We start from the raw sequence: 25,649 nt of genomic DNA on the forward strand, positions 1-25,649 counted from the left end.
AACCATTAGGTGATTTTTTCTTACTTATCTAAGTTTGTTACGGTGGAATGTGCCGGTTGATATGTATTCGATGGAATAGTTAAGGTGCATGCAGATTATGCTTTTTCCCTTCCTCCCCAGCGCACTAATTACTACCGTTGTATTTTAAGAAGTCATGTGTGCAACAGACATTTAAATGTATATAAAGTTGAAATATATATTTATGTAGAATAATACACATAAGAAGCAAATTGCCAAGTAGAGTTCAAGTAGGATGTGTGTCGGATTCGGCTCTTCTTCATGTTCCCCAAGTTCTTGCTTGGATGTGAGACACATGGCACAGATAAAAATCAATGGCTAAGATTTAATTGATTAAAATAATATTCTAATTATGATTTAGATAATTAATATTTCATAAGAAAAATAATAATACCATAATCATAAGTCATAACAATATAATATCTTGTCCATAATTTTTTTTTTTCTTACTAGTATTATCTTCTGTTTTTCTCCATAAATATATTATAAAATAATTTCTCTTTTTCTAATTATTTTTTCCCGGCGAGTATTTTTTCTATTAATTATATGTAAACTAATTTCAAAGAGAAAGTTCAAAGTTGCTTTCTAAGACTTGCTCTTTTTTTTTAAAAAAAAAACGGAAGATAGATACTCATAGGAATTTTTTTTTTAGAAAAGAGAACAGTTTTATAATATATTTATGGACAAGATATTATATTGTTATGATTTATGACTTATGATTATGGTATTATTATTTTTCTTATGAAATATTAATTATTTAAATCATAATTAGAATATTATTTTAATCAATTAAATCTTAGCCATTGATTTTTATCTATGCCATGTGTTTCACATCCAAGCAAGAACTTGGATAAAATAGAGAGGAGCTGAATCCGTTTGTGTCTATTTGTTCAAAAACAAAAAGTTACGTAAGATGTAATAAATAGATGGACACTTTAAATTGATGGGTCTCGTGGATATCCTTGCCTGACATGAAAAAATATTTGATCTTCACACCATTTTGTGCGCGTGAAGGCTTTCTAAAATAATATATATATCGATCTCACCTTTTTTTTTTTAATCTTCTAACACGATAAATAGTTGAGATATGAAATTTACTAATGATACAATTTAGGTGTAATAGGATTAACATATAATATCCGTTTTTTTCCCGCCCCGCAATTCATTTCCGATATTCGCCCCGCCCCGCCCCATCGCTGGGAATGTTTCAATCCCAATAGAATACATTTTCCACTCGCTTTTCCGGCGAAGTAGAGACGATAAATCGGCGACGGAGTAGAAAGGAATGACGGAAACGGAGAACACAATTGCCACCAGCAAAGAGAGAAACTCCGCCGATCACTGCCGTATCAGCAATAATAAAAGTGTGAATAATCCGGCAGAAGCTGGAGGTGTAGGCGAAGAGAAAAGTTCATCATCTTCATCTGTGACCTCATCATCTTCATTGAAGAAGAAAGGAAAATCATGCAAAGGATGTCTATATTACTCGTCTGCTTATATATCTGATTCACGAAATCCTCTATGCCTCGGACTTGGCCGTTCTTTTCCTCAAGGTAAACTTGTCCATTTTTTGGTGTTCATTTAGTTGTTTGATATAGCTAGCGTTCCAAATATCTGTTTGGCCATGGAATTTGATCATATCTCAAAAAAATTTCAAGTCCAAGCACAACTTTAAATTCCAAAAATCACAACTTCAAAAACTCAAATTTTCAAGTTTCAACTTCAAAATCTATGGCTAAACGGGAGCTTAGTTTGCTCAAAATTTTGATCCTTGGACTCATTTTCTGAAAATGTGCTGCTTAAATATGGGTGTTCTTTGCCTTGTATTTTCTCAATGTGGCAATAGTCTCAATGGTGCGCTTGCACGTTGCACACGCATAATGATCTGCCAGGAGTCTAGCAGATTTCTATGTTGGTGTAGCAATAAGTGTGAGTATTACTGACTAAATCTCTTATTTGTCTTATAAGAAGAAATATTGAGTGTTGGAGTAAAATGAGTTCAAATAGAAAGGAACAGAAAATGGAGTATTCATATAGATTATTCCCACCAGTTTGGACTTGAGGGTAGTTGATTGAATAATTCGCATGCTACAACAAAATTCCGTTATTTGATCATGCTTTTTTCTGATAATTATTTGTGGTTCAAGTTCATTTAGTTGGCTACTTCTTTATTTTAGATTAGGACTTTCTAAACATTTAAAATTATTCATGAATGGACATGTGAGATTTGTGGTGAGAATTTCTGATATATCCCTTTGGCAATGCATATTTTTTGTTGAGAAGGTAACAAAGATTTTTTATAACTCTAGTCAAAGTGCATCACATAAATTGGGACAAAGATTTTTTATAACTCCTCCCTTTGTCCCAATTTATGTGATGCACTTTGACTGGCATAGAGTTATAAAAAACAAATAAAGACTTTTGAAACTTATGGTCTAAAACAAGTCATAAATGTTTTTGTGGCTATAAATCATCTCTTTAAAAGTAAAATTGAAACTTTGAAGTTAAAATGTTTCTAAATATAAAAATGTATCATTTATTGGGGAGAAACTTGAAAGGTAAGTGCATCACATAAATTAGGACAGAGGGAATTTTTCGTTATTCCAATTTCAATTTGAAATATTATTTGCAAATCAATGTTTGATTTACAATTTGATCCATTATTTCAGCTTCAACTTGAAACAAAGAACTTGTAGTTGAAAAATGAATCTGACGAGTATTTCAAGTGAAATAATGGTTTTAACTCACAAAAGTTCATTTTTAACTCTAGTGGAATCCATGTACAAACATATCTGACTTCCAAATACTTTCTTGTATGATTTGGGACTTCCATATACTCTTTCAACTTCAACTTCTTTTTTTTTTAAACTTCAACCTCCTCCTTTTTAAACTTCAACCAAATATTGTCCAAACACCTTACAGTCAGACTATGAATTTCAACTTGCCGATTGGATCTTGCAGGTTCTCTTTATATTGTTTGTAATGCTTGTTACTTTTGCTGTATTTGGACAAGAGAAACTCTTAACATTGTCTTGATTGCTTGTTTTTGTAGGTTACCCTTTGAAAGAAGTATGTATTGTTTTATGGGTAGTCCTTTGACAAAAGTATGCATTGCAACACCCAAGGGTATTTCCTATAGCGGTCAACAAAGTGAGCGAAAACATTGGAGACCAGTGTTTAAATTCTAGTAGAGAAAAACACACTAGGTGATTTCTTTCTATTTGCCTAAGTCATGGTGGGCTAGAGTTAATCGGTACCTGTGGGGGTGGATGTAACATGTACTCGGTGGGATAACTGAGGTGTGTGCTAGTTGCTCCCGATACGACTGTTATCAGTAAAAGGCATAGTTTAGTAAAGCATGAAATCAGAACATGTGACTTTACATACTTAATAGTTGAGAGCATCTCCCTCAATGTTATCTCTTCAATCATCACATGCTTTCTTTTTGCTGCTTAATTGTTGCTTTCTAAAACTTACCTACTTAATTAGCTAGTTTCTGAGACTCGTTTTTTTTGTTTTGATAACTAGTACCTCAATATATTGTTGGGAAATCTGAGATGCAAGCTTCTAAGGAGGGTAGGAACCTTACAGATTTTAGATATGCTTGTATTGGTTACTCCGTTTACCTGGATCAGAAAGCTCGGTCAGCTGATGGGCAAGGGGTTCAAACAGAATTGCCGGTCTGTGCTGGCCTTGAGGTTCACATTTGCTTTCTTATCTCTTTTATTCCTTCATTGCTTGTTCCTTGTTATGATGTTTTGAGGATAAATTTTTTATTCTGAGAAGATGAATATGATATTTTGAGGATAAATAGTTTGTACTGATGGTGAGTGGTTTTATTGAGATCAGAAGCAAATCGTGCATAGGCTTCTAATCTGCAGAGCAATTTATTCCCATTTGAGGTGTAATACTTTGATATCTCATGTGAAATGAGTTATACATACTATGTGACTGACCTGTCAGCTTTATTGATCACTTTTTGTAATGTGAAGTTAACTTGTGTCTGTAAAAGAGAGTATATCTCAGAAGATAATATGCATCAAATGCCCGTTGTTTTTTATATCCTAATTGTTTGTTATTCCACAACTTTCTTGCTCAACTAACGTAAGTGTGCACTGGCACAGGTCTTGGTGGATAGAAAGGTTAGTTCAGTTGAGGCAGCTCCTGGCCATGCTCGTAAGAGAGAAGGTGACTTTCTTTCATTATTTCAGAATTCAATGCCGAAAGAGGTCTTCACTGTATTGTTTTAGGTCTTTGATGTTCAGATGGACATGTGAATTTTTTTCGCAGTTGAAGAGTATTGCTTGATTAAAAATTTCCTAAATATCTTAATTCTGGTAATAGATTTTTCATGATTGGGACGTTTAACGAATTCCTAAATATCTTAGTGAAAGTTGGTCCATGTTTAGCTACTGCATTTCCTATGTAATTCTTGCTTTTAGTGATGCATTAGGAAATTCTTTTGGTCTTTTGTAGGTATCTTCCCGAGAAATATTTTTAGAAAATGTTAAATTAAAAAGAATTCATTAATATCTTTGATCAATATTAGAATTGTACTTCCCTATTTGTTTCTAAGAATATTTTCTCCTCTGCATTGTTACTCCCAAGTACCTATATTTTTGGCTAGGAGTCCATGTTGAAGCAGTTTACACCCAGCTAGCAGGTCTCGAGTTACAATGTTTTATACCAAGAATTGAGTGGCTTGTTTCACCTTTTGAGGTTTTCGCATAGCCTTTATATTCAGGACAGAGGCAAAACAATATGCCCTTTGCAGAACTACTGTTTTTGTGAAGAGATGTCCAGCTACTGTTTGGCCGCTACTGTTCTTCTCAAACTTACCAATACTTTTCGAGCTTCTTGAACACCATCAACAATCTCTCTGGCTTATATTTCCATGCTTTGCAGGAATCAGTAATTGCAATGAGTGGATCTGTCAGGATATAATTACAATACATCTGCTTAATGTATTGTTATGAGTTTCTTAAACATCTGAAACCATCATATTTTGCTGACAGCGGCATTTAACATATGGATTCGGTAGAATCCAATAGCTTTGGCCCGGAGTTTGTATTTGCATTATGAAATCTACTAAATATGTACAAAATAAATTTAGAACCCAGTTACTAACACTTGAAATCGCTGTTTTAGAATACAGATTACAGAACTCATAAAGTTCGAATCCTTGATCCATTCTGAATGCTGATCAAAGTAATGGCTTGGAGCATTATCTATGAGTTATGTGTTGTTGAAGGTATTTTGTATATTACCATGAGTTTAGTGATATACATATTTTAAAGAGATAAATTCTCATGTAATAACATATAAGAGTGGGGGTTAATCATAGTTAAATGGTCTTTATCCTTACTAGAAGATGAGAGAGAAGTACATGTAAGGACTATTTTACTATATGATTATTCCATGAGAAACAATGACCACTCAACATAGGTTAGTAGTCTTAGATGTAAAGCTTAAGAGTGGAATGAGAAAGATGACTTGTAAACAACTGCGAACTGGGTGGTGGACATTAAAGGGCGCTGTCAGTTAGCCTTTCGAGAAAAACTATGAGAAGAGGGAGCTTGGGACTTAGAGGGGGACATAGACATCCTGTGGAAGGAAATGTTAGGTTGATTAGAAAAGTAGCAAGGGAAGTGTTAGGTGTGTCTAAAGGTTTAGGATCTCCATCACAGGAATCCTAGTGGTGGAATAGGGAGGTACAAAGAGTTATTAAAGCCAAAAGATAGTGTTACATGAAGTTGCCAAAAGCAGAAGACAAAGAAGCCTTTGAAGAATACAAGAGAGCTAAAAGAGAACCTGAGAAGGCTATTAGTAAAAGCCCAATGGCAAGCTCTTGATGACTTGGACCAAGAGCTAGAGACATGAGAAGGGGAGAAAGAAATATTTTAACTAGCACGATTGAGAGATTAGAAGGGTAAGGATTTAAGTCAGGTGAAGTGTATTAAAGACGATTTAAGTTGAGGGTTTAAATCGGTTGAAGTATATGAAAGATGATTTACAACAAGTTTTGACGGGAGATGACGAGATCAAGAAGAGGAGATAGAGAGGCTATTTTGATCAATTGTTCAACTCGAACCAAGAGAATAACATTTAAGACCTCCACATGTCTGTGTACAATTGAAACTTTAGCTACACTCGTAGAATTAGGCCAACAGAGGTAAAAATGACATGAAAAGTATGAGGAAAGACTTGTGGTCCAGATAGTATACCTATAAAGGTTTAGAAGTATCTTAGAGAGGTTGGATTAGAATGACTCACCAAGATATTCAGTGCTATACCAAGTGATAGGATGCCTAGGAGTGGAGGAATAGTACTCTGATTCCAATTTATATGAACAAATGAGATATGCAAAGTTGTGCCACTTAATTCATGAGTCATATGATGGAACTTTGGAAAGAGTGATAGAGACTAAATTTAGGAACACGACAAGAGTGGCATAGAACTAGTTTGGATTTATGCCATGTAGATCTACAATGAAGGGAAGATTGATGGAAATTTAAAGGAAGAAAGATCTAACATGTTGTTCATTGACCTAGAGAAAACATATATGATAAGAGTACCATGAAAGTCCTTTGGTGGGTGATGGAAAAGAAAAGAATTCATATTAAACATATAAATTCCATAAAGAACATGTATGAAAGAGTCATCAGTAGCTTAAAAACATTAGCAGGAGATGCGAAGAAGTTTCTCATAATAGTGGGTTAGCGTTGAGCTCCTACTTGTTTAGCCTAATTATGAATGAGCTAACCAACACAATACAAGATGAGGTCCTATGGTGTATTTATTTATTGATGATATTGTATTAATTAATGAAACTAGTGAGAATGTCAACCAAAAGCTTAAACTGTGGAAGCACCTTAAAGAGCAAGGGTTTCAGGATAAGTAGAAGACGGAAGGCATGCACTACAAGTTTAATCAATATGAGAAGAGCGAAGGTGAGATTAGACGGGATTGTGGTACCAAAATGCAAATATTTAATATATCTAGGCTCATTTTTCAAGAGAATGGACTGATAGATGAATATGTTACTTGGGATTAAAATTAGATGGTTGAGATAAAGTACTATCAGGGTGTTCTGTGATGAAAGGATGCCTACCAAAGTGAAAGATAAGGTCTATAGAGCAACTTTAAGATTGACAATGTTATATGGTAGCGAATGTTGAGCCCCTAAAGCCCAACATGTTCTCAAGATGAGTGCTGCAGACATGTGGTTGCTAAGATGAATGTGCCGTCATACAAGATTCAAAATGACCACTTCGAGGATAAAATGAGAGGTCACTTGAGATGGTTTGGTCATGTCCTGTGTCGACCTACAAATGCACTGGCTTGAGGTGTGAGACTTTGGTGAGTGAAGGTGTTAAGGGGTAGACCTAAAATCAATTGGAAGGAAGTGGTTTCGGAAGGTCTACTAATCCTTGGAATCAATGCAGACTTTGCTAAAGATGGGATACAATGGCAGAAAATGATTCATATCGGTGATAATACCTACTAGTTGGAGATAGATTTTACACTAGTTAGAGAACTAATATATTATAGTTGTAGCAGTTTAGCTTTGTAACCATTTTTGCTTTTTCTCAAATGTCCTTAACAACACAACAAAAACATATTAATAAGAGGGACTTTAAGTACTGTCTTTTACCCAAAATCTAAACCTGATCTCCTCTCTCCTCATTTCTTTTCTCTCTCCCTCGTCAATGGTGACTCCATCAACTGCAACAAGCAAAAAGCTGGGAAATAGATTTAAGACAAACAATAATTTTTCTTCTTAAATACATTTTGGAAGATCAAGTTAGCAACCTGACCATTGGATTTTGGTTAGTGGGAATGGTATTTGGTTTTTGTAATGCTAGAAGATAATCACTTGGGAAATACATATTCACTTCATCTAAAATAACAAAACTTCAAAACTTTGCATGATTGGTTGACTTAGGTTTTAGGGGTAAACAGAAGTTTACAAAGGGCAATCAAAACATACGCGCCCCTCAAAAGAATTAAAAAGAGGCCCGTTATTCTTGTTTAGCTTCAGCTTCTACTAGAAACCCAGATTTCAGTTTTGTTATGTGGATTCCATTCACTACTCAGATTAACATCCTTGGATCCTGGGCTTTAAGGTACTTCAGGGGACATAACAAGCAAAGTTAAACAATTATGATATGTCATGTTTATGGCCCCCTCTAGGGTAAAAGATGTAGTGTTCAATTCTTAAAAGTGCACCCACTGTTTTTCTTCTCTAGAATCCTTTTATCTTGAAGAGATGACGATCAAACAGAAGAGAACAATACCAAATAAACTATTTCGTTGGGAGAAGTCCTGAAAGGAGAACTTTAAAATTTCAATCTGTAGAACTGTACATGTTGACATTCAAAATGTATTCTGTTTCGATTTATTTGTCTTAGTTTGACTTGACCCGGAGTTTAAGAAAGAAAGGAAGATTTTTGAATCTTGTTGTTTTAAACTAAAGATATATTTAATGTATCAAAATGCCTTTTAATTCTGTGGTCTTAAACATGCCATGTGGAACGTTGAAATTAAAGAGTTGTCAAATTAGAAAAGAGACATTTTTTTTTTAAACATACTAAAAAGGGAAGTGTAAGACAAAACAAATTGAAATTGAGTGAGTATTTGTTATTTGAACGTGTTGCCAAAACAGAATATAGAAGCTTATTGCCTGATTGGAACTTCAAAGGTTTTGGTTCGCCTGTAGAACTTACTTGTTTTAGCTTTGCACCTTAGTGAATCTATAGACAATGTTTTGCTAAATTACAACTAGCAAATGCATTGAAAAAATGTTGTACGAAATTAGGTATCTTATTGCTTTGGTTGGCTTCGATTATTTCACCTCTTTGTTTTTCTCTCTATATTTATATTTATCACTCACACACACATGTAAAAAGGCTCAAGTGCTGATTGTCCTTTTAAATTCATTTTGATTTTATTAGCATAGTTTGGAAAGAATTTTGTAAATCACAACGCTTAAATGGTGAATGTAGTTTTTAGTTGCTCGTAATTTAATATGCTATTTAACTCAGAGCTCTTACTGAAACATTTTTTTCTAATTTATGATTTTTGTTCTTTTAGACGGTCATGGAGTATCGCAGCCTCGATCACATAAGCCAACTCACTCAACTGGTAATGAGTTTCTCACCAGGCAAGCATTCTTAAAACTCTTGATATGAACTCTGCTGGAAGTGAAGTGCTTGATAACAACACTCATGTACTTTGATTCCTTGAAAATACAGGTTCACCAGGAACGCAAATTTGGTTGCGTTGGGGGTTGCCAAGAACTTGCAGAAAGTGGGAAACCGAATAAAAGAAGGTGTTGATGACATTTTCTATCGACGACCAAAATAGAACTCTGGCGTGGAGTTAGAAACAGGTAAAGATCACATGGCTGAAAGTAGCTCCGTCAAATAATATATGGAGTAGCTTCTTTTGTTGCCCTCGTCATTTTGATATCTGAAATACGCGATCTTAGCTGGTAATGGGGAAATTGTAACGTGTGTATGAAATCCGTATTGATATTTGTTCTGTCAATTAAAATTCATAGCTACAGAGGCATATATATGATGCCAAGGTAACCTGTATAATATTATGTACATCGAACCAGGTGGTTTGTTTGTTACTAGTAATGCAAGGCATTCATTTAGGTCAGTCATGATTCTGTGTATTGATAATTTGTTTTTGCTCGAACCATTTGTTACAGCTGTGATATTGTTCGCGTGGGTGTTCTAGACAATAGACAAGATGCGGATTCTGGATTTTAAGTTTATAGGAGCTGGACTACGCCCTCATTTGAAGGCTAGCTCTTGCTTCGGAGCTTCATTTCCACATTTCACATATTGGAAAGGGCAACCTGAAAAGGAAAACTCAAGTCACTTGACAAGTTTTCGGAATGCTCCAAATTCGACTTGAGCATCTAAATCTAGCTCAATACTAACAAAAATAAATATCTCTATACAAGGTTCTTGCACAATCTCTTTTGCTTATTGGGTTATTATGACGTTATGTATATACGTGTTGAAATCGAAATGAATCTTTTAACACAAATACAAGGTAAATACAATGATGGCTCGTCACTTGCTCGGAAATGATAACCAAAACAACGAATGAGTAGAAGATTGATCTTGGAATAAGAGTGAATCAAGCGACGTGTGAAAATGGATCTTTTAACACAAATACAAGGTAAATACATGATGGCTCATCACTTGCTCGGAAATGATAAGCAAAACAACGAATGAGTAGAAGATTGATCTTGGAATAAGAGTGAATCAAGCGACGTGTGAAAATGGATCTTTTAACACAAATACAAGGTAAATACATGATGGCTCATCACTTGCTCGGAAATGATAAGCAAAACAACGAATGAGTAGAAGATTGATCTTGGAATAAGAGTGAATCAAGCAACGTGTCAATTAGATGCACATTACGAGTTTAAATCTTTTTCTAATTAAGTGGAAAGGGTTATAAGGGTCAAATTTATCCTTCATAGATTTTGTTTACGTGTTTATTTAACCTGATAAGAAATTTTCAAATAAATGCCCGTCTAGCTCAGTTGGTAGAGCGCAAGGCTCTTAACCTTGTGGTCGTGGGTTCGAGCCCCACGGTGGGCGATATTGTTTTTGCACCAATGTTTGATTGATCTACATTATTTATTTGTTTAAGTTTTTCCTTAAAATAGGCATTATACTTTAATTATGCTATTTTTCTTTTCACTTAACAAAATATATACAAAGTTAATTACAAAGATTAGGATGCAAGGTAAATTACAAAACTACTTCAATGAGGAAACATATCTTCATTTATATGAGTAATGATGGTGGTAGTTGAAGATGGTGAATGATTGTAATTTATAATGGTACGCAATAATAATGATGGTAATTGATAATGGTGGACAATGGCGATAGTTATGAATGGAGTTCACGACACAATCACATCAAACTAGGGGCGGATTTACTGTCACGATCCAAAAATGGACGTGATGACACTCATCTTATCCCACCAAAACAAGTCAGCCTAAAACCCAACTAATACGGTGAATGCGGAAGTAAAACGAGAATAAATGTTCAATACTATAAAATAATGCGGAAATAAACTCTAACTAAAAATTGAATAATAATTTATAATGCGGATAATAAGTCAACTTAGCTAAATCCCCAAAACCTGGTTGTCACGTGCACAAACCTCTAATGTATTACAATAGATGTGAAAGAAATAAACCTGTCTCAAATGATGTTGTCTCTAAAGTAGAACAAGATCATAAATAGGAGTGAAAAGGTCTGCTGAGATGACAATCAACTACCTCACAAATCTCCATAGGAAGCCTCAGACAATAAGATAAGAGAGAGCATCATGAAGATCTGAGCTTTTAACCTACACAAATGTAGAAGCAAGGGGTGAGTACCAATACACGGTACTCAGCAAGGGAACTCCAAAACACAAGGTAAGAATATAGAATACGGATACTCCTACCACTCCAACCGAACCCACAATTACAACCTGCATAAAATCAGCCCAACCTAATAGTTCACTACTATTTGCTAGAACATAGCTCAATAACAACACTCCAACATAGCATATTGGCAACACAGGAGATCAAGTTCATAATTCACAAGTTACACAAAAGACACTCACAAGTTCACAAATGATATAGATATGCAATGCAATGTCAAGTATAGTGATGCATGTCTGACCTAACGATACACACCCGTTGTCTCTCAGTCCGGGACCCATGAGAGACATATCTATCCATGCATCCATCGCGGTGTGCGACACGTCCCTCTATAATAGAATCTGTCGCGGCGTGCGACACTTCCCTCGATAATAAATCCATCGTGGCATACGACACGTCCCTCAAATCAAAATATCCGTCGCGGCGCTGACACGTCCTTCGAAATGGTACATCCTCTTTAATTCCTTTTTCTTACTCAATTCACATAATATTTATCACAACCATGTCTCAGAACCAATGCAAATGACATGTTCACACAAATAATGAGGAGATGACTATTTTCATAACAATGCACAATTCACAACAACACAATCGTGATACAACATCAACAATGAATCAATAAGTCTTTCAAATCATTCTCAACACATCACACACCAATAATTAATCACATTGCCTTTTATTACCCTTTTTTCATCATTAGAAATTATTAAATATGGACAAGTCAACCCATCACCAAGTCTCATTACTCCCCAACACATACCACGAGGAAATACAGGATTCTATACACTTAACAAGGGTTGAGAAATCCACTTGTCTCAAACAATCGAGCAATTACTCTGGGACTTAAGCATTCCTCTTTCGTTGGACTTCCAAATCAATACAATCTATTCAAATAAATAATCACAATAAGATTTCAAAACTAACAACACTCATTACTATGTGTCTAGTCTAGACCCAAAAATTCACTCAAATTTATAATCAAGCTCATAATATTGATGCCAATGAACATGTCAACTCTCATAAGTCTTAATTCCTCCAAATAACAAAATTTTATTCTAATAATGAGTCACTTTGAATGTAGATATTCCCAAATTCACTCGTAATAATGAGGAATTCACTTTGGGAATATCTACATTCAAAGTGACTCACCTGAAGCTAGAGAAAATAGATAAAAGTAAGAGCATTAATAAAAATAGGGAAAACATAATTATAGATAAAATATATTTACTTAATTTTTCCCCATATTGAGTTTGAAATTTGGAGGTAAAAACGAGTTTGAAATTCAAATTCCAAAATTATCAAGTCAACAAGTTTCGAATTTGATATGTCATTGTCATTTTGATGAGAGTGTCATCATTATGAAATATTCTTTGAATTTATGCAAATTTCTATGAGGGGTATAAAAATTTGATTTTAAAGGAGGGCGAAAATTTGAATTTTGAATTTTTATGGAACAAGCGGAATCAAAAATTAAAGATCATCCATTTTGAAAGTCATTGAGTGTAATTTCATACATTCTTGCTAACAATTATATTTTTAGAAAGTATTTCAAATGATCTAACAGAAAAAAAAAATTAAGTGAAGAAAGTTGTTTTGGCAAAATATTTTTATTAGGAAAATGCAATTTTTTGTTTTTGATTGCAAGAAAATTACATATTTTCTATCAGACACACACTTAATATTGAATAAAAGAGAGAAGTGTTGAAAATACATTTAAATTAGGCGTGAATTATTAGTTTCGTCCTCAAACTATTAACAGTCTTAAAACAGCTCTCTACTTGACTAACTAGACTTAGAGCATATCCCCGATTTGTCACATTACATAACAAGTAGTCTCAAACTCTTGTAAGGGGATGCAACTCTTAATAAAAAGCCGAGAAAAGTATTGAAAACACCTTTAAATTTAGCGAGAAATTAAAGGTGTATTTCACTCATGTTACAAGATCGATGATGTATTTAATTTCTATTAATTAAGTTGATAAGTGTTTTTAAATAATTCCAGGAATGAAACTAATAATAGTCAGGGTGTATACATAAGGTGATTCTAAACTATATTTTTAAAGTTAGAGCCTTTGAGCTAAAAGTTAATGGATGCCCTCGAATATTACTAAAACAATTCCATTACTAAAACAATTTTATTATATTATATTTAGTAGTCATGTATTTTCTTTTTCTTCAAAGTACATTACTATTTATTGCTTCATTGGCTTATTTTGTTCTTTTTGACTTTTGTTATCAAGTTTCTTTCAATTATATTACAAAGGTACTTTTTTTTTAGCCAGAGCTTATCAAAAATAGTTCTATTCCTATAAAGATAAAAAAACAATCCGCACTTATGAGATCATAATTATATTATTGTTAGTTGTATATGTGCTGCAAACGTTACAAAGTAGTTTAATATTTTATTTATTAAGGTTTAATAATATAGGAATAAATATCAAATTCGAGTCTAATATAATACATGGAATAAAAGCAGAAACAAACTTTTAACTTTACTTAGTTTGGCGTGCAATTGCAAGTCACTCATTTAGTTATTTTCCCTTTTTTGGTGTTATTAGTAGTACTTTGTTTAGGATGTTTCGAAAATAATCTTTCGATCTTCATAAAATAGAGGTAAATTTATGTACCCATTATATTTTTTTAGATTTTATTTGTGGAATTATATAGGCTTTATTTTTATTGTTGTTGTTTGATTATGTATCCCAATATAGATAAAAGTAGAATGTGTTCATCTTACTTTTTTCAAAATTAACTGATGAAATTACACTGTATATATCATTTACCATCCAAATTTTCTTATAGCTTTAATTTAAACTAAAATTTAAATCTCTGCATAAAAATAGAAGTCTGTTTGGATTGGTTTAAAAGTTGGTCAAACGTATTTTTAAGTCCGTTTTTTTACTTTTGGAAGCGTTTGACAAATATAAAAATAGATTACAATAAACTTAAAATAACATAAAATAAGTTAGATACTAAAAGTAGGAGAGAAAAGGATCAAAATTGTCTTTTATCTTTGAGTTAAGTATCAAAGTAGTCCTTGTCTTTTAACATGGAGCACTAATAGTCCTCCATGTTTCAAGAATTGGTACACTTATAGTACTCTTCCTACCATCTGTCTATTTTTTTTAACGGAGCTTTTCTTTGCACGTGAGAAAACATATGCACGATAACTTTGTTTTCACCGTTGCAAGCTAGTTTTCCCCTTCTTCTCCGATAACTCTATTTTCACCATTGCAAATCCAACTTTCTCCTTCTTCTTCATATTATCCATCCTAATTCTTTGTTTTTATGGATGCCAAACAGTCTTCATCGAGCCTTCTTCAATGTCCTCGACATAGATTATTTAAACTCGAGGAAAAAGCTATAAATTTCTGAGATTATGGTGATCATCGGGTGTGTGCTCGTTGTTGGTAACATACTAGTCACAAGTATTTTAAATTTAATTTAATTGGGAGGGTACTACACATGTTTGTGTGGTTATTCATCGTGCTCTCATATTTGGGAGGGTACTATACTTGGACTCTTATTTGCTTAAACTGGAGAAAAGAATCAAAATCATTCTTTATCTTTGAGTATCAAACAAAGTTATCAGAGAAGAAGGGGAAAATCTAGTTTCCATCATATTTGCATTATTTCATAAAACATCATATTGTATTGTTTCATCATTTAATTATGTTAAACTAACATAAAATATATGTATTGTGCTTCCAGGTTAGATTGGAATGTGTTGAAGTTTGGCAGAAAAATATGAAACAATGAGAAGTAGGACAAGAAGAAGAAATGAATCCTTACGGGGTCGGGGAAGATTCACAACAAACCCAAACAAAGTGGAGTCACATTATTAAATACATCAATTTTTTAGTTAAAAGATAGATCACCGTATACGTTGTAAGTGTAAATTATATTTTGATATCGTTTTTTAGTTTCTTTATTTGTTTGTTGTAGTTTTTGTGGGAATCTGGTGCGGTTTTTATGCAATTCTAGTGATGTTTTATTGAGAATGTGGTGCTGCTGTTTATGTGCAATTTCGGGCTTAGTTTTGGTGCTTTTGTCGTGGAGTTTTGGTGTTGTTTTCATGTTGATTCGGTGCCTTCAACGGTTTTTTTTGTTGATATTCTTGTGTTGTTTTTGGTGCAGTTTTGATGTTTTTATACTGTTGTTTTTTGTGCAGTTTTGATATTGTTTTAGGGTGATTCTGGTGATACTTTTTTGGTATAATGTTGGTACCGTTTTGATACTTTGCTGGTGCAATTTTAGTGCAGTTTTGATGTTTTTTCAACTGTTGTTTTGGCGCAATCTCAGTGTTGTATAAGTGTGAATCTAGTGCAACTGTTCTTGTGCAATTTTGCTGTTGAAAACTGTTTTGCATCCACAAAAACAGATAATTAGGGATGGATATTATGGAGAAGAAGGGGAAAATCTGGTTTGCAAAGGTGAAAATAGAGTTATCGGAGAAGAACGAGGAAATCTAGTTTGCGACGTGAAAACAGAGTTATCGTGCATATGCTTTCTCACGTGCAAAGAAAAGCTTCATTAAAAAAAATAGATAGATGTTAGGAAAAGTACTATAAGTGTACCAATTCTTGAAACATGGAGGACTATTAGTGCTTCATGTTAAAAGACTAGGACTACTTTGATACTTAACTCAAATATAAAGGACAATTTTGATCATTTTCTCAAAAGTAGGACTCCTCATACTTCTATTTTTTTTATGTAAAAGGGTCAAAAATGCCCATGAACTATGCAAAATAGACCACTTATACCCTTCGTTACATTTTGGGATAAAAAATGCCCCCGTCGTTATCCTAAGAGACCATAAATACCCTCAAGAGTTAACACCCTAATTTTTTAGTGATGTGCAAGCCACGTGGGAATAATCCTTCCACCTAAGTGTTGCCAACTAGGATTCACTACAAAAGAACTAGACCTTTGGCGGCGACAACAGTTACCACAAAATCCCAGAATATCGTCACTAAGGTTTTTAACATTAAATTCTGATTTCTTTTTTCTTTATTGTTTTTAAAAAACCAAAAACAATATCGATTAAGGAGGAGTTTGAAGACACTATATGTTTTATTTTCATGTCATATGTAAATGCATAAAATGTAGTATGATGCATTATGTAGTAAGAGATTTGAATCGAGAAGTAATTTTGATGATTTTCGTAATAATATTGGATGTTTTTAATATTGATAGTGCAACTTATTTATTTTAGAAAATTAGGTTTCAACTGAAAATTAATTATCATATTTTTTTGTTGAAAAAATAGGTTTTACTAGCAAATGGTTGTTGCAACCTTAGTCGCCACTAAAAATCACTCATAACCTTTAGTGACAATATTTTGGGACTTTGTTGCCGCTAAAGGTCAAGTTCTTTTGCAGAGAATCCTAGTTGTCAATGCTTAGGTGGAGGGATTAGTCCCATGTGGCTTGCCACATCACTAAAAATTTAGGTAGTTAACTCTTGAGGGTATTTGTGGTTTCTTGATCTAACAGCGGAAATATTTTTTATCCTAAAATGTAATGGATGGTATAAGTGGTCTATTTCACATACTTTAGGGATATATTTTTTTTACCATTTTCCATTTTTTTAAAACTTAAAAGTCATTTAAGTTTGACCAATGATATTACTTTTGTATCCTCAATTCTTTTAATTATTTCAAATTTTCCCTTACGAAATAAAACCCTAAGATCTCCCCTTTCCCTTCTTTTGCCGTTGCGGCGCAAGTTTTCACGAGCATTTATGACCAATAAACCCTCCTTCATTGGTTTCTATCATGAATCTCCACACAAAGAAAATCCAACGTATATTTAGAATGTTGATGAGCACAATGATGAGGGAAATTTGCGGTTGCTACCCTTTGAGTGCATATAATGTAAAACTCTGGTGTGACGAACTTGACTCAGAAGGTAAACAAATTCTTTACTTTTGCTAGCAAGGAATTTTAAACTTGAGACCTCCAACATGGAAGTCTCAAGTCCAAATCACTGCGCCACCCCAAAGAGTATCTCAAAACCTCTTCTTTTTTATAATGTTAACAGTTTTAAGGGTATTTTAAACATTTTCATTAAAAAAAAGTGTTTAAAAACACTTATTTACCAAATACATTAATAACTTTTTTTAACGGTGACCGTTTTATCTTAACACATAACTACTTATTTTTAAAATTATTTTAGCACTTTCTAAAAAATTTAAAAGTTACTTTTTTTTTAAACCAATCTAAATCGGCTTTAATCCCTTTCAAAATTTGTAAAAGGGAAAAGGTAAAGGTACCTCTCTAGACTATGACCCAAATCTCAGAAACACACCTTAACTAAACTAAGGTCCAATTACCTCCTGAACTAATTTTTTTTGTAATTTTGTACACCTTTTTTGCTTACGTGGCATCCAAATATCTCTAACACGTCTCAACTGCGTGGAGTCACAGGGTGTGCCACATAAGCCAAAATGTGTACAATATTATATATAAAATGAGTTCAGGGAGGTAATAGGACCTTAGTTTAGTTAAAGTGTGTCTCTGAGATTTCGGTCATAGTCTAGGAGGGTACTTGTGCCTTCTCCCTATAACATATACCAAAAAGAGAAAATGGTCAAAAGCCTCCCTAATCTATATCTGGATTTCCAACTACACACTTTAACTTCACGGGAGTCCTATCACCCTCCCGAACTATTTAAAACTGAAATAATTACACCCTTAAAAAGCCACAATCACATCTATGTTGATATGTGAATTTCACACGCTTGACACGTGAAAATTTGATTAATTTAATTTTTTTTTCAATTTCCTTTCTCCTATACTCTCCCAATTTCTTCAAATCCTAAAGTAACTTCTTCTTCCATTTCCTTCAAATTCCTAAAGTAACTTTACCATAACTTTAAACACCAAAATCCACTGAAATTGGATTGTGAAGAACAAAGATGAACAATGATAGCGGAGCTCGTCAAGTGATATTCGAGCTTTGTTCGTCGGAGAACGTGAAAAACAAACTAACAAGATTTGTGCATATCATTGCTTTGTCGAGGTTTTTCTTGGTTCAGCGGAGTTCGCTGGTCTCGGAGCAGTGCAGGGAGGGAGAAAGGATTTTGCTGGTGGTTTGGGTTTCGCCGGAGGCGGGGATAGTGGTGGCTGCGGTAGCATTTCACCGGCCAGTCGAGCAACGGAGAGAGGGTAAACTGAAAAATAAACTAAAGGATCTATAAATAAATTAGAAAACATTCTAATTTAGGAGTTCAATTGGATTTAATGTAAACTCAATTTGATTTTATTTTTCAAATTTGATCCAAATCCCTTTTTTGGGTGATATAAATACATGTCATTTTATTTTTAATTGATTTGATTGGTTTTTAGAAGTTTTTTATATGAGAGTTTAAAAGCTTGTGTGAAATCAACAATTATAACTTCGGTGAAAATGGTTGTGGCAATGACGGCTTAGAGATGGTGAAATGTGAATGGTGGAGGAATTTGGTCTTTGTTGCTATGGAGAAGAAAGATAATAAATAAGAAAAAAAACATATATTTGTAAAAAGAGATATTAAAAATAAAATTTTAATATTTGCCTTTTGTACTCACTCTCTTAGACTCTTTCTAAGTAGGCGTTTGGCCATGAGATATCATATCACGATATGGTATCGTGAGATGAAATCAGCGTTTGGACATGCGATTTTACGCTGATTTCATCTCATGATTCCATATCATGAGAGGTGATATCATATTCTACCAAAAACCATGATATGAAATCACCATGTGATTTCATATCATGATTTGAGATATTTTAATACAACAATTGATCCATTAATTTATATTTTGTTAAAACAACCCCACATTTATATCTACTAACCATTTGTTTCATATGTAAATAAAATTTATAATCACATCATTACTTTTTAAAATTTATTATTCTCACCGACATAAAATTTATTATTCTCATCGACATAAAATTTATCATTCTCACCAATATATAGTCACTTTAACTCACACCTCACAATTGTGGAGTAATAAAATCTTGAAGAGCCCATGAAAGGTGTTTCATTTATTACTCAAATATTGATAAGAAGTGAAAAGTTAGGTTGAAAAGTTAGATTGAACATGCAGTGGACAAATAAATTAGATGAAACAATTACTTAAGTGGATGAACAATTTATGTTCTAATTTTCTTTATTAAAATTAAAGTTAGATGAAACAATTGCTTAAGTGGAGAACCAAATAATTTTGTAATAATTTATTATGCGATTTTATAATTTTTTGTTTACTTGATAAGATTGAATAAACAATTGGGGCTATTTTAATAGTTTTATAATTTATGGGCTTTTTATGTTTATGAGAAATATACAACACAAAAATTCAATATCGCATGTCCAAACAAACCTTCAATTTCATCTAATGATTCCATATCATGATTCCATATCATGATACCATATCATGATTCCATATCATAATATCATATCGCATGGCCAAACGGGCCCTAAGAGAGTGAAATACACTCACTTTGCCAGCTAAGCATTCAGGGAGGTAAAAATTTCAGTTTTAAATACTACAGGGATGATAAGACTCTCGTAAAATTAAAATGTATAGTTAAAAATTCGAATATAGATTTGAGGGGCTTTTAACTATTTCTCTACCAAAAATAAACAAAATAATAGGTAACTCACCAATTTAATTTTCTTTTCATTTAGGTGGAAATGGAAAAGTACATTACACTATAACTTAGATTCTACGAATTAATGTACACAATAAACCGGACCCACTCCGGCTCGGTCTTTTTTTGCCTCTAAAATTTCTACTCCTAAATTCTTCAAAAACTATGAACCGGCGGAGCAAACCGGGCACCGCCGGTTCCCGCCTCCTTTTTCTGCCGCATTTCCAAAACTTTCCGGTGGTTGTTCGAATGTCGTTCACTCGAAAACGTCGGACTACAAGCCGGACGATACTCCGGCAACAGCCGACCGGATTTAAACCGGACCCCACATGCATTACAAAGCGTTTTTGCACCCATTGGACCGGTCCGCCACTGAGGTGTTTTCTGAACACCGCAATGGCTGCACCGCCGCGGTTGGACCGGCTTCTCCGCCGTCATCTTCCTCCGCTTATTCACCGGTGCTGGAAACCGTACGATTGACTCAGCTGTCGTCGTTGTAGTGGAGGAAGAAGCAGAGGAAGTGGAAGAACCGGTGAAAGACCAAACTCGACCGCCGATTCTCCCACGTTTAGTTCTGGGCTTTGTTTGAACCGGAGCTGTGAAACATGAATTCACCTGAACCGGGTTTTCCGTCACTGACTGGTTCTTCTTCACCGGTAGTTTTCCGATCAACGAATACCCAGAATACGAATCTTCTTCAACAAACTGAGATAGCCATTCGAGATTATCCAACCCATTTTCCTATAAACAAAACCCTTTTATACCATTTCTCAAAATTAAAAAAAAAAATAACAAAAAAGCGTAATCGGAACAATTTGTTTTTACCGGAAAACTGAGTTCACAACCAAAATATCCATTTTCAGGTTCCATTTTCTTCTGGGGTGAAACAGAGCAAGGTTTTTGGGTGTTAAATCCATTTGGGTGTTCGTTTAATTGCTCAATTTCGTCTTCAGCAAAGCCATTGGCGAGGTCAAGAAGGTTATCAACTAAAAAATCATCGACAGAGGACTGGTGGTGGGTCATTTTCATGGCGATTTCAGGCCTGAAATAGCTGGTTTTCAATGCCTTTTCGAAGCTGTCCATCCCCTGTTGAACACCCAAAAACATAAACCGAAAAGCGTTACGTAAAATGGGTTGAAAAATTGATGAAAAACAGGGGAAATTGGGGAAGAAGAAGTACCTGCAGAGGAGAAGAAGAGTAGTGTGGAGCTGTTCGGTAAAGCATTGAATGGGAGATAGGAGTGTGAGAGAGACGGTGAAATTTGTAAGGAGATATCATTGTTTTCTTCTTTAAAATATTTATTACTGGGACTCGTTTGGTTCGAAGACAAGTTATATTAAAATTAATTGAAATAAAAAATGTTATACTAAATAAGTTATATGATCGGATTAGTTATGTTAAGATTATTTTCAAATAATATGTGTGACATAGTTTTTAATAATAAGTTGTTTGTTATAAGCTTTTTATATTTTATTTAGTTTAAATATTTTTATTCTCATAATTATGTGGTGTGTTTTTTAATATAAAATATCTATTTTATTCAGCTTAAAAATAAAAAAATTCATCTTAAGTTTGTTAAAGTAAAAGAAATTTTGCTGTTGATGTCACTTTATTTAAGTACATATAACTCATATATCGTAAAATATTAAAGTTATCTTCATAAAATAGAAGTACAAATTTTCAAGTGATTAAAAGACTATTTAATTAAAATATGTAATTTTATAATGGAATGAACATTTTAAGAAAAATCAAAATATAAATAAATATAAAAATTATTCAAATAAATTGAACATATAATATATTCATGAATAAAAATTATATTTATATAGTGTAGTTTTTAATTAAAATGTATATAATCATAAAAATAATGAGTAGTGAAGATTGCGAATGTTATTATAAATGATATTAAAAATGATTTGAATATACATGTATGTAAAAGTGATGTATAAAAGAAGGTTTAAAGGGATATTTTTATTATTTTATATTTTTATCCCAAAGATAAGTTATTTCCAAATTAGTATTTACTCATAAGTTTGAATAACTTATCTCAATCATAATTATTAATCCTACAATAAGTTATCTCACACTTTATAACCAAACAAAGAATTGAGTGATACTAAAAATTTATCCTAAATTATTTTTCTTATCCATTACATCAAACGATCCTTAATTCTTCCTTGATATTGTGATAATTTAATTTTATGAAAAATGGTCAAAAATATCTTCAACATATTAAATTTGACTCAGAAATATTGTTCTTTTCATTTATTTGACTAGAAGTATTTTTATTGTTATTTTTTTTACTTGAAAATCTTCTTAATTAGGCAAGTTGGAGATGTACATACACACGATGTAATTTTTATATATGTAATTGCATCAAATAACTCGATGTAAACAATAGTTCTTGTACTCATATTATTTAAAAATAAAATAGTGCATGAAACGTTTTAAGCATAATATATAAATATGTTTTTTAATTTAGTATCATTTTATATTTATACTCTTCAATTTTAGTTGTGTACAAATAGACACTTAAACTTATATAAAGTTCAACAAATAGACACACACATCATGTGGCATCCTACATAATAATTTACGTCCTATATAGTATTTACGTGTAATAATATATGTAAGACTCGTATAAAAGAGTCCCCCCTCAAAAAATTGCTTATAAACAATCCAGTATGACTTAATTATTATTGACTGATTTCACTATAACTCATTTTCATGGTTGTTATCCAAGTGTTGAGAATTCATAAATGATGAAAAATTGAAACATTTCAAAATTTAAAATCACAACATCTCAAAGTTCAAATTTCAATGATTCATTACCCCGTTTAGAAATAAATTCACAATCTTATCTCTATTATTGATTTAAGAATTTGAATTAAATTCTAAATGGAACAATGAATTATTGAAATTTGATCTCTGAGATATTATGATTTGACCTTTGACCACATGAATGTAACTTAATGTCAGACAAATCAAGACTAAGAAAATCATTTTGAAAAATTGACTACTTTGAATAATAACAAAAAAATATCTAAATCTCAAAGTAATTATAATCAATTATATCATTCATATTTGTTTCAATTCGTTATGAAAGGAAACAAAGGTGTAATTATTATTATTATTTGGTATTGGGTATTCGTTTCAAAATTCTAACTACTTCGTATTATACTTAGTACGGCTCATTTCTGAGGGGCATATGTGCTCCCAACCCAATCTTTTTTCATTCACAAAGATTAAACTCGAAACTTCTCATTAAGAACGCATAAATCTCAACTATCGCACCACATCTTTATTTCTTATAATGAGATTGGGTCCATATCTTTGCACTAATTATGTGAGTTTTACCACACTTCAAATTATTCAACAAACACAATCATGAGTCATATAAATCCTTTCATTTATATATTTTTGGTTTTTTACTTAATTTTCCACCAAATATTCACAAACTCCCTTCCTTACCAATCTAACACTCATAAGTAATTACTACATTAATAAAATTACAACATATTCATTTTAATATAATTTCTATTAATATATCATTTCCTAATAGTATTAATTAGATATTTTTAGTACACTAGATAACTTTTGAAATTATCTAAATCCTGATTTGAATTCGCTTATTCAAAATTATGGGGCTATAACTTGGGTTAGAGGATAGTGTTGACGTTTTAAAAAAAAATAAAAGTCATGGTTGTCAAGTGGAGGAGATTGGGGTGGTCACAAGCTAGTGAACCGATTTCGGTCCGCCTTAGTAGGGTGATTTAGGAGACCAAGATAAGGGGGACCGCGCTAGTCCACTACACATCCCGCCTAGCGGGTCGGTCCTTAAGGGACTAGGTCAAGGGGATTTGTGGGGTACTTTTTTTTTTTGAGAAAAAAAAAATAGAAATACAATCGTTGTTTGTTATATTTAAGGGAAACTTTGAAAAGAAGAAATTTCTTAAGTTACTAAGGGCTAACATTTGGAATTAGCTTTTACAATTTATGTTATATTTTACTCATTTATATGGTATGGTACGGTATAATTTTTATATGTTTATTTTAAAAACCTCTATTAGTTATATTTAAACTTCAAAAAAGTTATATCAGACTCTAAAAACATATCCTACTAACACTTTTCACAATTCTCATCAAATGTAACAAATAGAGTTTGTTAAATATGCAATCGAAATTAAAAGTACTCACTCTGAATAAATTTGAAAATTCAAAACTATTCAAAAATATATTTTAAAAATTATTGTATATCTACCCTAAACATCATGTACAATTTTTTTTTTACTACTTATTATTTTCCCTAAAAATAGATATAGGAATTAGAAATCAATATGACTTGGCAACAGCTTTTTTGTCTCCTTGTTTAGTTACTGAAATGATTCTTTCTTCTCAAATCCAACTGGTTCTTTGTGTTCCTCTTTTGGGACATGATGCCTAATTTCATGTGAAAGTAGCCTACTTTAACTGCTTTCATGTGACAACACTATCAAAATTTATTGGCTTAATACAATTTCGTCTCAACTGATATTTATGTTTAGCACTCGTTTTATATTAGCCACCAAAAAAAAAATTAAGGAATCAGGATATTAATCATATTAGAAACGGAGTCCAAATTAAGAGTTTAGGGTTTTAACTTCTAAATTTTAGGATAGAACAGAAAAATATTGCAAAACATGCTTCCTTTACAAAAAAAAGAAACTTTTGTTGATATTGTGGGGTTTGAAGCCATAACACTAGTGTGAAAAGCATTTATATACCCCATCTTTACTATTAAGCATCAATCAATTTTGTAAATGAATTTACAAGTTAATATACATATATATTTATTTAATTTTCTATAGAGTCTACGGAAAAGCTACTAGTTCGTCTGAACCCATGAACCCACTTAGCTCCGCTTTTGATCGAATGGGCATGATATAATTTCGTTTAAACTGATATTTATGTGTAGCAATTATTTTACAGTTGTCAAAAAAGCAAGGAATCAGGACTTTAATCGCACATTGACCCTCCTACTTAAAATGTGCACAAATTTATGTAAAATTGAACAAATAAACATATCTAACCTATATGACATAATATACATCCTAAGATATATACAACATATTAATATAATTCATAAGTTTATCATGTGATATGCGTAGACTTTATCCCTACCTTCATAGGATAAAATGATTGTTTTTTAATAAATTATTGATTCAAAAAAACTAAAAATATATGACATGATATCAAAATATGTTTTAATCTCAAACATATCACATGAAATACTAAAAATTACTTATCAATTAACAATTTTTTTAAAAAGTACTAATACAAAAAAACTTAACACAATGATAACTGATTTCTTTAAACTGTACGGACGAAGCAAATAAATGTGTACTTTTTTTGACAGATGAAATCAAGGACATCAATAAAATCTACCAATATGAAAAGAGTGTTCTTCTCTTGGCAGAAAATGAAATTTTTTAAATATTTTTCATTTAAAATATGTATATTTTTTACTAAAAAATTAAACTTGTACGTAAAG

At 32.5% G+C, this 25,649-nt stretch overlaps 2 protein-coding genes and 2 non-coding genes across 6 annotated transcripts; 3 read left to right on the forward strand and 1 right to left on the reverse strand.

Annotated features, from left to right (window-relative positions):
- Positions 1-1,173: 1,173 nt before the first annotated feature.
- LOC102581937 (uncharacterized) lies at positions 1,174-10,019 on the forward strand. 3 transcript variants are annotated; one of them, XM_015306870.1, is made up of 6 exons: positions 1,174-1,571; positions 3,547-3,716; positions 4,143-4,206; positions 9,112-9,181; positions 9,273-9,409; positions 9,737-10,019. In XM_015306870.1, exons 1-5 carry the CDS (start codon positions 1,304-1,306, stop codon positions 9,382-9,384), a joined length of 684 nt encoding a protein of 227 aa, XP_015162356.1. In that variant the 5' UTR covers positions 1,174-1,303; the 3' UTR covers positions 9,385-9,409; positions 9,737-10,019. The 3 variants fall into 3 exon arrangements, with proteins under 3 accessions (XP_015162356.1, XP_006343428.1, XP_015162357.1); XM_006343366.2 differs by lacking the exon at positions 9,737-10,019 and having other exon boundaries at positions 9,273-9,688; XM_015306871.1 differs by lacking the exons at positions 9,112-9,181; positions 9,273-9,409; positions 9,737-10,019 and adding an exon at positions 4,924-9,096.
- Positions 10,020-10,570: 551 nt separating this feature from the next.
- Positions 10,571-10,643, forward strand: TRNAK-CUU (transfer RNA lysine (anticodon CUU)). The gene has a single exon. It is a non-coding gene; the product is annotated as a tRNA-Lys (tRNA).
- An 8,462-nt stretch (positions 10,644-19,105) lies between these two features.
- MIR1886C (microRNA MIR1886c) lies at positions 19,106-19,175 on the forward strand. The gene has a single exon (NR_130361.1). It is a non-coding gene; the product is annotated as a microRNA MIR1886c (primary transcript).
- Positions 19,176-20,130: 955 nt separating this feature from the next.
- On the reverse strand, positions 20,131-21,414 carry LOC102592758 (GATA transcription factor 5-like). The gene is made up of 3 exons (XM_006343319.2): positions 21,299-21,414; positions 20,944-21,204; positions 20,131-20,859 (listed from the first exon to the last, which is right to left on the reverse strand). Exons 1-3 carry the CDS (start codon positions 21,395-21,397, stop codon positions 20,275-20,277), a joined length of 945 nt encoding a protein of 314 aa, XP_006343381.2. The 5' UTR covers positions 21,398-21,414; the 3' UTR covers positions 20,131-20,274.
- Positions 21,415-25,649: the final 4,235 nt, after the last annotated feature.

The sequence above is a fragment of the Solanum tuberosum genome, unplaced genomic scaffold (genome assembly GCF_000226075.1).
Source record: "Solanum tuberosum cultivar DM 1-3 516 R44 unplaced genomic scaffold, SolTub_3.0 scf00039, whole genome shotgun sequence".
Taxonomy (NCBI): domain Eukaryota; kingdom Viridiplantae; phylum Streptophyta; class Magnoliopsida; order Solanales; family Solanaceae; genus Solanum; species Solanum tuberosum.